Source organism: Phalaenopsis equestris, unplaced genomic scaffold (assembly GCF_001263595.1).
Source record: "Phalaenopsis equestris unplaced genomic scaffold, ASM126359v1 Scaffold000369, whole genome shotgun sequence".
Taxonomy (NCBI): domain Eukaryota; kingdom Viridiplantae; phylum Streptophyta; class Magnoliopsida; order Asparagales; family Orchidaceae; genus Phalaenopsis; species Phalaenopsis equestris.
Window position 1 is genome coordinate 343,583 of NW_018164811.1, and position 16,309 is coordinate 359,891.

Sequence of the window (16,309 nt, forward strand, 5' to 3'; positions counted from 1 at the left end):
CTCTTTCAGACTATTTATCAATCAAACTAAGGCTTGTCAAACGATCGACAACCCTCATCGATCAAATCGACCCCCAGTCTATTATATATGAATAACTCTGTAATCTCCAAAAAGGCATCCTGAAAAGTTAATAATGAGGGGGCAAATATATACTTTTATAATATTGGGACCTAGGCCTATAAATAGGAGTTCATATTATAAATAAAACACAATTTTTATGTATGTCTCTCTCTCTCTCTCTCTCTCTCTCTCTCTCTCATAACCACTTCCTACAAGAATGCTTCATTTTTTGGGTGTGTTTTCCGAACATTTGTGAATCTAATATCTTTTAAGGTATGGTGAGTGTGGAAATATGTCGCCAACAAGAAGAAGAGTCCAACAACAACAACAACAACAACAGGAAAAGTCTAGTCAGAGGAAGGAAGGAGAAACAACATGCACCCGGAAGTTTATGAAGGAATTTGTTCAATAAGGCCTACAAGAATTGAGAACTCAGATCACCGACCAAATGTTAGGATAGTTCGTAGAAGTTTTTAAGGCGCACGACAAGGAATACTCAAACACCAACCCGGAAATTGAGAACTCAGATCTCCTCGTCTCGTTTGAATCGATCATATGCCTGTTGAAAGTTTTTTATGTCCTCAAGTATAAAATTTTCTTCACGGCGCTAAGATTAACCGTATTAAGGTGGTTCGATGGATTGCACTTAGAGGTAATCACCTATTTTGTGAAGTTTAGAAGACTTTTTCTATCGCAGTTCACCAGTGCCTTAAGGCCTAAGAAAAGTGCCCAATCTCTGTGGCAGTTGAAGCAGGGGGCCAACGAGAGTCTACAGTCGTTACCGACATGCTTCCAGAGCGAAACGTTAGATGTCAAAGACTTGAAGCCCAACTTGGCCCAGGTCGTGCTGACTTGAAGCCCAGTGTTAGATGTCTGTCACAATGCCTAGGCGTTAGACACGGCCTTGCAACATTCTAGTGAAGTTCACTTACTCCACTTAAAATTATCTTTTAGGAGGTTTCCTGCTTAAAACATAAAAAGTTATGTAATTTATGAAAATAAACAAGTAATAAAACAAGTATTCATGCAAATTTTTTAAGTATTTTTCTCACTTAATATTTTAACATAAAGTGTGAGTTATCAATATAGATTAGTATAACATAAGGATTTGGAGGAAAACCACTTAAGAACTTCATGAATAAATTGATCTTTAATAGAAATAGAATAAAATAGGGTAAGAAAGAGCTTCATTTAATTCAAATTCTATCTGTAGCATTCACATCAAAATTATGATAATCATTCTCATTTAAAGAAAAAAAGAATCATTTCTGGCAAAAATTGGCTCCATAAGCAAAGAAATAAGGTTTTATGTTTCTAGTAGATATATAAGATGTAAATTGAGGGAGTGATGCCTAAACTTTAAAATTACCTTCTCTATAGAAGTCTCTCACATGTGTGAGCTTATATTATTTTGGGTGTATGAAAATATTTAGGTAAGTGTACCTATGGGGTTTTCTTTGGAGTTAATGGTGATGTCAGATGGATCACATGATCTAACTTAGCATTAATATTTGTGAAAGAGTAAGAAGAAAAAAGTGCAAAGTTGTGGAGGTAGGAGCTTTTATATTGAATAAAAGAAAATAGAGGTTAAAGAGTGAGATGAATTTAAGGGCGTAAATTAAGGATTCACTAAGAAGCAGGAGAAGAGGAGATACAATTTCGAGGGCTAGGAGGGAAGAATCACTCCTCAAATTATCATTCCACTAGTTCCTTTATCACTATTGATCATACTCAATTTATCATCATGAACAGAATGTATAATGTTATGGAAGAGATTAATTTTTCTCACAATCCAACTCTTGAGAGAACTATCAACCTTCAAAGTTAATGATAACATCAAATAGGGGAGATGTAGATGATATACCCTATCATTAGTGAGCATGGATTTGGATATAGTGAGGATGTCAGTAGCAAAAAGAATATTAGTTTTACTCATAATTTTGAAAATTCAGTCTAAGAAATATATAAATGAAACAATCGATGTTAAAGCCAAATCATACTAAAGTATCCCCATTACGTTTGAAGTTGTCACTAGGTAATAACTGATTGAAAAATTAGTGATATCATTCATCGACATATCACAAAAGTGAAAACATTACTCCAAACCTCCTTAGCATAGGCACTAGAAATAAAAATATGCTCCAAATTTTCTTCCGCTTGTTTACAAAGAAAACATCGAGAAGGAAGACGTAAACTTTTTAATTTAAGAATATCACCAGTAGGTAAGATGCGATGAAAAAGCCTCTAAATGAAAAATGACTGAGAATGCTTAGTAAAAGAATTTCAAGCCCAAGATAAATCAAAACCATTGGACTAAGATAATGATTTAGCAAAAGTTTTAGAAATATAAACTGCATAATTATCTTTAATATTGATATTATCAATATCATTAGTAATAGGAATTTTTTCAATAAGTATTTTTCCATCAATGGTTTCTTTAACTTTTGGAGATATGTTGGTGAGAATATTTTTTTTACCATTATTCCAATTATTGTTTGTTGGTACCTTTGGTTTGCTAGGAATAAATTTAAACATAATGACAATTTGATTACTACTCATTCATGCTTTATCTTCATTACTAATTTTATTTATATTACCTCGTTTTGGTAATTTTAAAAAATCCTTGGGTTTGACATTAAGAAACATCTTTGCTAAAAGTGATATAAATATTCCTTCTTATTATAAGTCTGTTACTAATTTAATTCGTTGGAATAAACTTTTGTGCGGCCTTCTTAAAATTAATATTGATGGAAATTGGAATAATTTTTTTGCTGGACTTTTTTTTTGCTGGACTTAGTGGACTTAGTGGAGTGTGTCGTAATTTTGAAGGAAAATGTATTTTGTGGTTCCTGCTCCTACTCTCGTTGTATCTCCTATTTGTTCTGAAGCTGAAGCTGTTATTTGAAGTTGTTATAGTTGCATTAACTTTAGCTGTTAATTGCGGTTGACATTTGATTGATATTGAGATGGATTCTTTGGAACTTTGGAACTATTTTACTAAGAAAAAAATTATCCTTGGAGTCTTATTATTCAAATAAAAAAAATATTTGTTCTCTTTAAGATTGTGCAGGTTAATTGACTATTTACATATCGTGATGGAAACCACTTCTAAGCTTGGATTGGAGAAACACGACTTCAAATTCTCGATTCGAGTACCGCATGAGCTTTCTATTCTTATTCATGGAGATTGTTTAAAAATTCCTTATATTTGATGTGATAATATTTTTTAGATTTTTTTTTGTGTGAGTTGTAACCAGTGACTGACGGTTTCTTTTTTTCGTGAGACTATCAGTCATAAATCATATAATCAATTCTTTATTGGAATAAAATTTTCTACGGGATTCATAAAAAAAAATCTTCATTAATAAAATAATAGGTTATGTAATGTTTAATTTTTCATTATTTTATTATATATATTTTCAATTTTAAAACATTTAACGAGAAAATAAATGATACAAATTACAATGGCATGCTAAATAGAAATTTACGATATAAATAAATGCTCGAATTAAAGCCGTTTTCCCAGGGCCATCTTTCAAAGTACTTAATTGCTTCTAATTAACTTCAGTTATCACGTCCATTAAGCTTCATTAGCATCGGTTCTTTTTTAAATTTAATTTCACTTTATAGGAATCCTTTCTATGAAAGGACTCCTCCAAAAATAGGCGTATGCTGCTTTATGTAGCGTACACACGGTATTCTTTAGTAAAAGGCGAAAGAATAGTTCGCTTTGTGTACACCACGCAGCTGCGTGCTTTGCTCGAATGGTAGGAAAATGATTATAAAGCTTGGATTGGCTTGCTACTACAGAGAAATGACGACGTGGGACTAAAAAACAGCGGAAGGTTTCGAATGCAACCACTCTTCAAGCCCAAAAATAAAAAATAGAAATAGAAATATAACCACTTTCCTCGTGCCCTTTGATGTTATAGTTTTAGCATCATTTATCATTCCCTTCGCTTTGTTTTCACTAAAGAAATCAAATCAACTCTTAGAGTAATTGAGTCGGATAAATAGTTGGTGCGAGTAATTATATGATTTATTAGTTCATAACTACCGATGGCAATGATTTAATAAAAATAAAGGTTAGGAATTTTTAAATGAAATTTTATAAATTGAAATCATATGACTAACTTTCTTTATTAGTAAAATAGGAATATAAAATTTGTGTGTGTTGCGTGTTGTAAAATTCTCAACAGCATGGAAATCTTATATCTTAACTCAGTAAAATTTTCCTACACACACACTGATGGAGATGAGATAGGCAATCGAATTTTTTACATGGAAAAGCTTTAGAAAATGAAAAAAATCATTGGATCTGACCATATCAAGGTAAACCACTATGAAATTGAAAATACATGGGTCCACTCTTCTCTTAATTTAGAGAATATATAATTATGAAAATTTGTTGATTATAAATTTATAATTATATTTTGGCGACGATAATCATAATTGGAATATAAGGACTGTAGTTGGTGATTATAATAGTCGTAATTAGTTATGGTAATTGTTGGTGGTGGTCGACAGTGACATTTGATAGCTGACGATAAGCTCTTGTGACCGGCAGCAACTGTCAGGATTTCACAAGCTTTAGTAGTCTACTAACTTCTATTCTTCTTCTCCCCTTTAAGTGATGGATGAGGGCATATGTATAGTTTTTGAAATGGTTATTTTGATAAATTTAGCCAATCTTCCAAAAAACATCATTGGACCACCCACATCGATTCACTGGATCACAAATAGGTTTTTTTTTTTCCATTTTAGTTCATTGATGACATCATAATTAAATGAACTCTTACTTGTTAGATTCTTCTTCTCAAAACACTCCATTTGATTATAAACTTCATGAAATTGGGGTCAGATTATCTTGTTCATAATGCTTCACGAATCATATCCGATGATAAAAAATTATTGAAACATATCAGTGTGTATCCAATAACTCACCACAAAGTCATTAATAATTAATAAATTTGATAGCCTTTGTCAAAGATAGTGTAGATATTCACATCCATAAGAAATAGAAAGAGATAAATCAACCAAGGACAACTTTATAGAAAGCTCCATATATTAAGATGATTGTAATATAGCAAAATTGGACATAAGCATAAATGAATGAACCAATGAGAGAAATAGGATTAATTAGCCAGACAAAACTTCATTTCAATTAATGAAATCTCAGGTTTCAAAGAGCTTTGTTTTAGAGTTTCATATCTAAAACCTTGAAATAAATATTTGTCTATTTTTTGGTTTAATAAAAGTAATTAGAAAAAATTATAGATTCTTAGTGAATGTTTATTCAAAATTGAGGTGATCAATTCTACTATAACAACAAATTTTGATGCATAATATTACTAGATATTTGGTTGGGCCAACCTTGTAACAAACTTATAGAATCTAAGTCAGAATAGCTAACAACAAACTAGCATCAACAATGTTATTGTTGATGGTGTGCCTTGGAGGCAAAAAGTGAATGTTGACTTAGTATGCTTCCCCCCTGCCATTAATGGTAAACATTAGTGAACTTTTTGAGCTAACAAGCAAAGCCCTTTGTTCTTTTCACTAGAATCTTTCTTGTATATTGGTTTATTTATAACTTTTTGAAAAAAGTATTATAATAATTTTGACCTAAAATTAAAATACACACTCAAACTATTCATTTTGATCTTTCTTAAGGTATCTTATTATCTTAATGATATTGGAAGTAAACTATCACGGGCTCGTCAGATTTATCTAGTATGTTCATTATAATTAGGAACACTCATAATTTAGATGATCCTTATGCAGGTGCTTCTTTCAAAAACTCAATGTATTTAAAGATCTAAGAAATGTTTCAAGGTAAATTGCTTGATCAAATAAATTTTTTATGGCATATCACTACTCTTCACCAAAAAACTCTTTAAGTAAAATAATGTAATATAAATAAATACTCTTCAATTGAATATTTATTATTTATTAAACATTTGTTTTCAATTCGCGTGCTTTCTTGTAATTTTTTTGGGGTTATTGAAAATCTTTTTTTACAACTCTTTTTTTTTTTTCAGTTTAGTTGTTTCTAGTTGTAACAATTTTTGTAGTATTACTCGCCATTGTAATGGGTTTCTAGAGCATTTCTATGGCCAGGGAGCCTAGTCAAAATTGGGGGCTTGTGTTTAACTTAAAATGGTCTAAGTTTATATACAAGCTATGGTGGATTTGGTCCAATCCATGCAAAAACCTAATGTTGGGCCTAATGTTGTAATCAAGCCGGGTCAAGCTGAGTAAATCTTAGTTTGGACTTAGCTTGGTAATATTATATTAAAAGTTATTCATGTTCGGCTTGAGCTTATGTCGAGCATTCACATATGCATTCAAGATTGACTTGTTTAAAAGTTTCAATTATTGAATTTAATTTATACTTGATTTGTTTATATCAAGTGAATGAGTTCTTAAATGAGTTAATAAGAAAAAAAGCTAAAAATTAGAACAAGTATCAATTTTTCGTATTAAATTTTCAATAGATGATTCTATAAATTTAAATAATTAAGTAATTGAATAAATTTTGAATTAGCAATACTAATTTTACACAAATTAAATAAGAAACTATGTATGTTGTAAAGTATTTTTTTTAATAAAATAACATAAAGAGTACTATTAAATTAATTTATATAAATTAAAAAAATAAGAATGTATTGCATTAAATTAATTTGCATATTATCAATTACAACTTAAATTATTTAAAAATAAATAAATAATAGTTAATTAATTTTTTTAAAATAATATATCATATATAAATATCTGATATAAGTTATCACCGAGTTCAATATTGAATATTTAAAAAGTTATTTCCTAAATGACAAAGGAGTTTATTCGTGAACATAACTAAGTTTCGTTCAAATTTAGTTCACTGAAGTTCGGAGCTTTTAAAAAATATGTAAACATATTTATTTTTTAATTTAAACAAACAAAATCAAGTTTTAATCAAATCGATTTAGGGTTGTTTATCAAATGCAGTGGTTCATTTACAGCCCTAGTTGGGCCACCAATGTAATTAGAGCAAACTAAAGGCCTTTTGCACATATTCTTTCATGAATAATGCTATACTCCAAATTAATAATTCACACAAGAAAAAGCACTTAAAATGCGCCCATCACAAATAGCTGCATGACTAATTTGGCAAAATTTAAATAAATGAACTTATGCCATAAATGGATCCAATAAGTTAATGAATGGCTTTCATAAATTTCTCTATATAGATTATAAAAAAATCATATTTAATTAAAAAAACCACAATAAAAGACTTTACTGTTTGTTAAGATCAGTTATTCTACATTTAGATGGACAACCTAACATTTAAGAATAAAACCCTACATTTATTAAAGCACAGTGCCAAATATGGATGTAAAAAATTAGACCGACACGTCGACACGACTCGAACTCGATTCAAAAATTTCAGGTAAAAGTTAACCCGAATATTTTTTTAAGTTGGGTTCGAGTCAGAGAATTCGACTCATTTATCATTCAGACCTGTCTTGAATTGAACCCAAGAATCTAAACATGACCCAAATAAACACAAAATTTGAGGTCGGATTTGGTTTAAAATATCAAGTTGAGTCTTAATTTTCAACTCATTTATTATGCAGGTGTGGTTCAAGTTGACTTTATTTAGGCTGAATCAATTTCAAATAGAACCCAAACCCCAATTGATACCCCTAATGGCAAGGTAAAAAACTCATCTTATAAACACCCACAAATGTATTAAAAAATTAATATTTCCATTTAAATATTTTAAATTTGTATGTATTTTTTTCAAACATTTATATCTATTAACCAAAAATTGAGGGAAATAAAAAATCATAGGCAAAACATTTTGCCATATCGTACACCTTGATATTTTACTGTTCTTAAATACAAATATCTATAAAATTAAGAAACTAATTAGGATAAACTTTCTTCATTTTTTTTTTATTTCAAAAATATATTTAATTAATATATTTTAGCAAGTTTATATATTATATTTTTTTAAACACAAATCAACTGTTTAAAAGACAATAATTTTTAAATGTTCAAAATATTCTAAAAACAATCATATTTTACATTAACAAATATCAAACATATTTTATCTTAAAATAAAATATAAAGTAACAAAATAAAAAATAAAAAATGATCCCAAACAACACTAAGTGTTACTCCCTATTTTACATTGCAAAAACAAATACTAAATAATTTTATTGATTATAAATAAACACATGGCCTTTTACAATGTCATATGCTCGAAAATTATTTGTGTACGTAAGACGTACGCAGAGTTGCATACGTCGGGAGGTTATTCAGAGGGTATAGAAGGATTATATTCGCATTATACCCTCCTGTAACCTCCCTGTAACCTATCTTTAACCTACAAATAAGTTTCGCGCTTCTGTAGTTCCGATAAGTACAGGTAAGTTCCAAGGAGGTTACAAGGATTATAACGTGGATGTAACCTCCCTGTACCCTCTGAATAACCTCCGACGTACGTAGTGCGGCTTACGTCTTACGTACGTAAATATTTTCCCATATGCTCTGATAAGAACTCCATACAGCACACCCAACTTACAATTTGACAAATCTATCCAAAAATTCAGCAAATATACCGTCTGAACTGCAATATGCAGGTTAATTGACTTTCCTGCTGCGCAAGGATTAATCATTTATTTATTCTATCAAAATTATGGAGAACTTATTACAGGAATAAATCAGCGTGAATAGGGACGTACACATCCTTTCATTGATAAATTATAACAGGGACCTGACCATGATCAACTCTCACATAAATTGCATCTAATCGCAAAAGTTTAAAAAAAATAATTAAAAAAAAGAAGGATCAAAACGTAACTTATAACTTTATATAATTAACCTGCTGTAAGAACCCTGGCTGTGTTTGTAATTTAACTTAATCTGTTGTTCCCTTGCTTGCCTTGTAGGTGTTGATGAGCTGCATCTGCACATCTTGGGAAACTGCTGAGTGCTCCAGGTATTCCATGGTGAATTCCCCTTTCCCCTGTAAATATTTAAAACAAAAACATCAGAGAATGATGATCCAAATCTTGTAAATGTTTTTATTCATTAAAGCTACCGTTTGGGTGGTGCTACAAATTTGAGTGCCGAGAAAAAAAGTAATGGTCAGAAGACTTTGAAATATGGGAGTAACTTGGAACTCCCAAAAGTCTTAGGGCTGTTTGGCAGCAGTTTTAGTAAACCTTGTGAATCCAGACTAATTAAATCCTAGCAGGATTTAGTAAATTTAAGAAAAAACTAAGAAGGTGAGAAGAAACTGGATTTATTTACACATGATTTAAGTTGAATACAACTTAAATCCATCACCACACAATCCCTCAATAAAAATCTCTTCTTTTTCACTTTAGCTATATGGAAGATTAAGAGACTGTTTTGTTTGGTCAGATGATCTCAGGTTTATCAATGGTCAGCTTTACATCTTGGAATATTGATCTCTTAAGCTTTCAGGAGTTTTATTTTTACCATTCACCCATTGTGCCATGTACATAATCTACACTTTTTCTCTATTGTCGGTGGTGATAGTAAGAGCAAGAAAAGGTATAATAGGCACCCTACTAACCCAAGAAGGCTCCAATCTATTGTGGTGCCTAATCGGTCCCAAAAATACTTGAACTCTGGCTCTTTACGGTATGTAAGTCCGCAATCAAATCCCCAAGTGGATCTTAACCCTATAATTCCAAACATTAACCCCCCTTTCACTTCCCTTCTTCAAATCTAATAATCTAATTCATCATATATCTCCCCATAACTGCTCGAAATAATAAATCAAATTCCTCGTCTTTGATCTCTCTCAATGGCAAAAAGCTTTCCAAACAATCCTCTTAGAGTTTATCCAATGGTTTGTGGCAGATTTAAATGAAATCATCCTCTAACATCAATTTCTCATTTGAGATCACTTTTGGTTTTTGTTTTTTATTTTTTGATTATTTTTTTTTTAATTTTTGTTTATGTTTTTCCTAAAAATGAAACATGTTGAGTTGCTTTTAAAAAAATTCAAAACAACTATTAAATGTTTTAAATATTCTTAAAAATAATTATAAAAATATACAAAAAAATGCACTAACTAAATATATTTTTAAAATAAAAGCAGAAATAAAAACAAAAAACCAAGAAAAAAGTAATCCCAAAAAAGCCCTTACCTTTTCAAACCCTATTAGCCCTTCATTGACATCTTGGAAATGTCAAAGTTCTTCATGTGAAATATTGCAAACATCTGGTGCAGACTAAAAAGTATTGGTCTTATCAATCTAGTTGAAACTAAAATTCATTTGGAGCATCCATGTGTTACATCTCAATAAAAGACAAAAATTGTTCCATAATGAATGTAGAAATCATAATTTGCATTCCTACCAACATAGTAGGATTTTGATCAAATGAAGATGATAGCAGAATCTATTTCTCCTCTTTTATCACCAACGTTCAATTTATCAATGAAGTCCCTTTCTATCACTTCATTTATTCAACTGCTGAAAGAAAAATTATCTGTAATGCAGGTTTTCTCGGAGGTGAATGTATCCCTTGTGGTAACTAGTGATTTCAATTACATTAAATCTTAAAGAGTTAAAAACTGGGGATTTTGTGGTTCTCCCTACTGAGCTGCTTTATTTTAATAATTACATACACCATTTTGGCCTCATGAATCTTCTGAACTCTAGCCTTTCCTTTTATTGGTTTAACAATCAATTTATAAACTCTGCTTGACTTGTCATATTCTCTTCCTCTTCTAATAGACACTCCTGCCTCCTTATTATCACTTTTCAGTGCCTGTCTAGCTTCTTTCACAATGTCAAACACAGGTTTCCCTTAACAAGATTTTCATCTCTCCATCCTGATTTTAAAAGTATTACTAAAAATTAATTGGAATTTTTATTTCGAGTAACCCTATGTTTATCTTATATAAAAATTTTTGTGCTGACCAAAACCTAAACTGTTCCTTAAAACGATGGTGCAAATAATTGGAATACTTTTATTGCGAGTAATCCAATCTTCATCTTATATGAAAATTTTAGGATGTTAACCAAACTCTAGAAATGTTCCTTAAAACAATGATGAAAACATATTCAGTTCCATATTTTTTCCTAAAATTTAATAAGCAAGAATTTTCTCTTTACCAAAGCTCCATCTTCTTGATCAACCTACTTTTATTAAAATCTAGAAAAAATAAAGAAAAACCTTCGTTTCCTATTAATTCTACGAGCAAATGTCTAATTCAAAGGAGCTAAAGTTAATTGGTTAGTTAAAGCTGATGATTTGCCAAAAAACTTAATAAGATTAAAGGAAAAAGGAATAAAAATTTTACTAAAAGACTATGCAAACCTTATGCAAACCTTCAGCCTCTCTTACAAACTCGAAATATATTGTTCTTAAAACTATCAATTACTTCATTGACCTTTATAATTAGCAAAACACCTTATGCCTAACTAGTTGCCTACTAATGTGCAATTTTAAATATGGGCATGTGTTTTCCTTCACTGATCAAGAAACCATTAATACTCTTCAAAAAATTGATAAGAAGAATCCACCAAAATTGGATGATTTAAAAAAAAAAAATTTACCAAATCCAGAGATATTACTGGCAATCAAGTTGTGCCTCTTAAAGATTTTTTACATCAAAAGAAATCCCAACCGGGGCCAACCATTCTGCATTTACTCAAATATATGAGAAATTGCATACCACAAGTACTTTGAATTACAGACCAATATCCCTGTCTAATCGATTGCAAACCATTCCTCTTCATATAATCCATCCAACCCAGAGAATTTTTATTAAAGGAAGAGTAATCTTTAATAATGGCATTCTTGCTAAAGAAATCCATAAAAGCTTCTCCTCTTCGAACTCCACTAAGAACTTCTCGGCCAAGATTGATATCATGAAGGCATTTCATAGCATTAATCAAACCTTCATGTCGTAAAACTAATAAAAGTATCCTACGGCAAATTTTAAAATATAATAATGAATGTATATTTAATGTGGGCCTTTCTATCATTAATGGGAACATGTATAGCTATTCTATCTCCTCTATGAATGTATATTTGGTTAATTTTAATTTAGTTCAGCTTCAGCTCTCATGTATACACATGTTTGTGTGCATGTACGTGCTTGTGCTTGTGTGTGTGTGTGTGTGTCTCTCTCTCTCTCTCTCTCTCTCTCTCTATATATATATATATATATATAACACACAAGCAATTACATTTTCATTTCATTTTGCTTCAAATTCCTTCAATTGAAACACTAACTACAAGATAAAAACTTAAATACAGGAATTATAACTCTCAATAATGAAATAACAAGCTTCTACTCATATTTTTTTACCTGGGTCATGGACCGCAAGGAGGTTGAATAGCCAAACATATTATTTAACGGTACCTGAGACAGCAATTATGAATGGAAGTGAACTTAGACTGGATTAGCAAATAAGTGATGTAGCTTCTCAGCTTAGCAAATAACTAAGTAAGGGAACACAGCACAATCCACATTTAAAAAAGAATCACATCCCTTATCAGTAAGTTAAATTAAAGGCATTTAAAAGCAAAAAAACGTAATTTTCTAGTTTTTAAACATATATAATGCGTCTAAATCAAACATCAAATGTTTTCCATATATATTAGGACTTCGATAAATTATAAGGATTTATAAAATAAGAACATTGACCACAATAATAAAATCATTAACTATAAGAATTTGTTCAAATATAAAATATTTTAGAAAAAAATTAAACCTTAATAGTAAGATTTATCTAATATAAAGTCTTATACTCTAACATAAAGGCCTAACAATAAGTTTGAGAAATGCAGGTACCGCCAATAATATGGATTTTCATGGCTCCATCAATTTAATAATTGTAACTGTAAACTCAAATAGTACATTAAAATTAACTACTTAATTCAAACAATTTAAAAGAGGCGAAGTCTCACTTACATGGGTAACAATTACCGTATCATCACCCTCCTGGTCATTTCCAACAATAATTCCTTTTCTCCTGACATTGGATATCGACATGTCAGATTTCATGTCCCCATTAGAAAGTAAAATAAATACATAAAGAACAAACCAAGCACAAAAACATGATCTAAATTTTGATGAGCTGGACAACAAAAGTACTAATACATACTTGTTAATATCACCAGTAACGGTGCCCTGAAACTCAGTTGGAAATTTCAATTCCACCTTCATAACAGGTTCCAATATGACGGGCTTTGCTGCAGCATAACACTGTCAACAAAAGTCAATTAATTCAAACTCTCATAAAGCGCCCATATCTATTGTATTTTTTAAGGGATATTTATACACATAACACGCAATTCTTATGTAATTACATGCATAACACCCAAAGTTAGATAGTTACACTCGTAACACTTTGGTGTCATACACCCATATATGAAAAGGTATATTTCACATTTCAAAAAAAGTAATTGATGGTGTTTTTTATGTGATGTTAAGAATTTGAGTGACATGCATGTAAATATGAATGTTTAGGTGTTAGATATGTAGTGGTATGCATGTAAATGCCCCCTTTTTTTATGCATAACAAATGCCTATTCATTAATAAAGCGAAATTCTGTGATATATGTGGTATATAATTCAAATTAGAAGATAGTAGAATTAGGAAAAAGGCAAACATATTCAACCTGTCTCAAAGCATAGATAGATGCTAACTTGAAAGCAAGTTCACTGGAATCAACAGCATGTGAAGCACCATCTGTCAAGACTATTCTAATATTCTCAACGGGATGCCCTATCAATGAACCCCTACAATAGAGGAAATAAAGTTTAATACATAAAAAAACTCCAAAAAAAATAATAATAATAATAATAAATCCATAAATTGTTACTTCTCTATCACTCACGAGTTGCAAGCTTCCTTGAAACCTTTCTCGATGGCTGGAATAAAGTTTGATGGGATTGCTTGCCCAATTATCATGTTATCAAATTCAAATTTTGTTGCTGCGTCTGCTGAAAGGGGCTCTATATATCTGTCATAAGAAATATAAGAATAGAGAAAAAATGTAAACATAAATATAAGTTAAACTGGTAATTTGAAATAGATATGGCTAAAGACCAGCAGTTATGATGACAATCTATGGAATTCAGAGTTTGCAGAGTCAGATTCTAGTAATTATGCTTAGGTCTTCAAAAAATAACGAACATGCTTCATAAAGGCCATCAATAATACTGCGCTTTATTCCAAGGCTATCAGGTAAAAAAAAGTAAAAATGTACATCATTTTTTGGTGTCATTTTACATTTCTTTATTCCAAATGTATGGTAATATTAATTTCGTTCTTTAACATGTATTAGTTAGTTGAGTATCCTTTTGTAATTTTCTAAAATTGGATCTGTTGAATGTTCGTTTCTATAAATATGCTAAATAATCTGTAAAAACACAATGCAAAAGAAATGAAATGCTTCTTGCTGCCTAAGAATTCCATGCAATCCCTATTTCTCTTGAAGAATGTGTTGATTTTAAAAGTTTGAAGTTAAGATTTAAAATTCAAATTTTGGACTTCCAATATTAGAATTCCCACATTGAATCTCTCAACCCATCATGTTTGGGTAAGCCGAACTTAGTAAAACATGAAACAAACCATCCCAGACTAGTTCTAAGCAATAACCGGTTGTCCTTGGCCTGAAATTTGAACCAAAAACATTTGTTGTCCACAGCAGGCAGCCAATAGTGAAGAATACCTTCTTGAATAGGGTGAAAGACTTCCATACCGCACTACGTTAGCGAATAGGATCTTCATCAATAGACATTTTGACGCCAAAAAAACTTGAATTCTAACTGCTTAAATACGTAATCCTAGACTTTAAAAGTTTGGATCATAATTTATAATGATCTGCAAATCTAGTTTCATGCTTAGGAAACTCCATGCATAGTGAATTGAATATCCATTGCAACCTTTTTCATTTTTTGATAATTTCATTTGAATTAGTTCCACTTCATATTAAGAGTGTGTGTACACATAATCAAAATTGAATCTTTCTTGTTGAAAATGACATGATTTAAAATAAATTTAGTTAGATTTACTGTTGTTTTAATGAATAAACTCGTTTTTTTGTGTGTTTTTATTTCTATTGTTAGCTTAAAAACTTGTTCATATCATTTCACTTATGCGGCACTTCATGTCAGTTGCATCTTTGCAAGCCTAACATATCAATTCATCATCTCATCCATATTGCAAGGTTTCATCTTTATCATCTCAAATATTAGACTTCACAATAGGCAAGAAAAGTTAGACCCAATATTATAATAGTTAAGTGTGCATTTTAAAATTATGGAAAGTTCTGTAAACTTAAGGTGTGTTTGGGGTCGCGTTTCTTGCACGGCACGACCCTAAGCCGCACATTTTTTTTTTAAAATTTTTGTTTGAATGTCGTGTTTTGGGGGTGTTTGGGATAATTTCAGCGAAACGCGGGCCACAGGTTCGTATTGTTCGAAGTTGTGTTTTTTACTACCCTACCCTTCTCTCACCCTCGAGTCCTCTCTCACGACCGAATCTTTTTTCTCCTCTCGTGACCGTGTTGGCTTCTCCCCCCCCCCTCTCACAACTTACTTTCTCCACGGCTTGGGATTCTTGTCTCTGGCATTATGATCTTGCGATTGGTTCTTCTCTTGTTGGTTTTGTGGTTTTGTGATTGGTTCTTCTCCTGTGGCTTTGCGCTCTTGTGGCCTTTTCACTAGTTGGTTTTGCGTTGGTGTGGAAGTTTGAGGTTGATTATTTCAGAGTGGAAGCATGGTTAAATGCAAGAAGAATGGCTCGGTTGCAAAAATAGAGTGAAACTAGTTAGAATTTCAATTGAATTAGAGTAGGGTGATTAAAACTCTTTTAGTTGTGCCCCTTGTTTTGAATCTATTGATTTTTCTATCAATTGTCATGCCTAATAAGAACTTGGCTTGCTGTGAATTTTCCATCTCAAATGTTGTAGTTCTAGATTCTTCTAGGAGATGGGAGTTTCTCAGGCAAGCATGAAGTGAGGGAAGTTTTAAGCTCTTAGATGTACCAAGCGAATTTAAGCAGGACAAACTCGATACTGGAATACAACCGGTGGGTGAGACTAGACTGACAGAGGGCTTGTTGAGGAGATAGAGACCACTGCGCAACTCAGTATTGTCAATCATCCTCCCTGACTTCAAGTCTTGAAATTCACAAGCATATAGAAAAAATTTAGCAACACAATGACAATCATGAGTGAGCTTACTAATAGAGATCAGATT

The 16,309-nt window shown here is 31.2% G+C and overlaps 2 protein-coding genes across 3 annotated transcripts in view; both read right to left on the reverse strand.

Moving 5' to 3' along the window:
* Nucleotides 1-16,309, reverse strand: part of LOC110026370 (serine carboxypeptidase-like 12) — a 69,880-nt gene that overhangs the window by 11,450 nt on the left and 42,121 nt on the right. The gene's annotated exons all lie outside the window — the stretch shown is intronic.
* The window catches only part of LOC110026368 (elongation factor G, mitochondrial), a 15,403-nt gene continuing 7,764 nt past the window's right edge, over nt 8,671-16,309 (reverse strand). Inside the window, exons 13-18 of the mRNA XM_020727280.1 lie at nt 13,942-14,067; nt 13,723-13,843; nt 13,206-13,306; nt 13,013-13,073; nt 12,407-12,460; nt 8,671-9,076 (exon numbers count right to left, since the gene is read on the reverse strand). Of these exons, the coding sequence (XP_020582939.1) occupies nt 8,969-9,076; nt 12,407-12,460; nt 13,013-13,073; nt 13,206-13,306; nt 13,723-13,843; nt 13,942-14,067 (571 nt within the window). The 3' untranslated portion in view covers nt 8,671-8,968. The remainder of the gene's footprint in view (nt 9,077-12,406; nt 12,461-13,012; nt 13,074-13,205; nt 13,307-13,722; nt 13,844-13,941; nt 14,068-16,309) is intronic.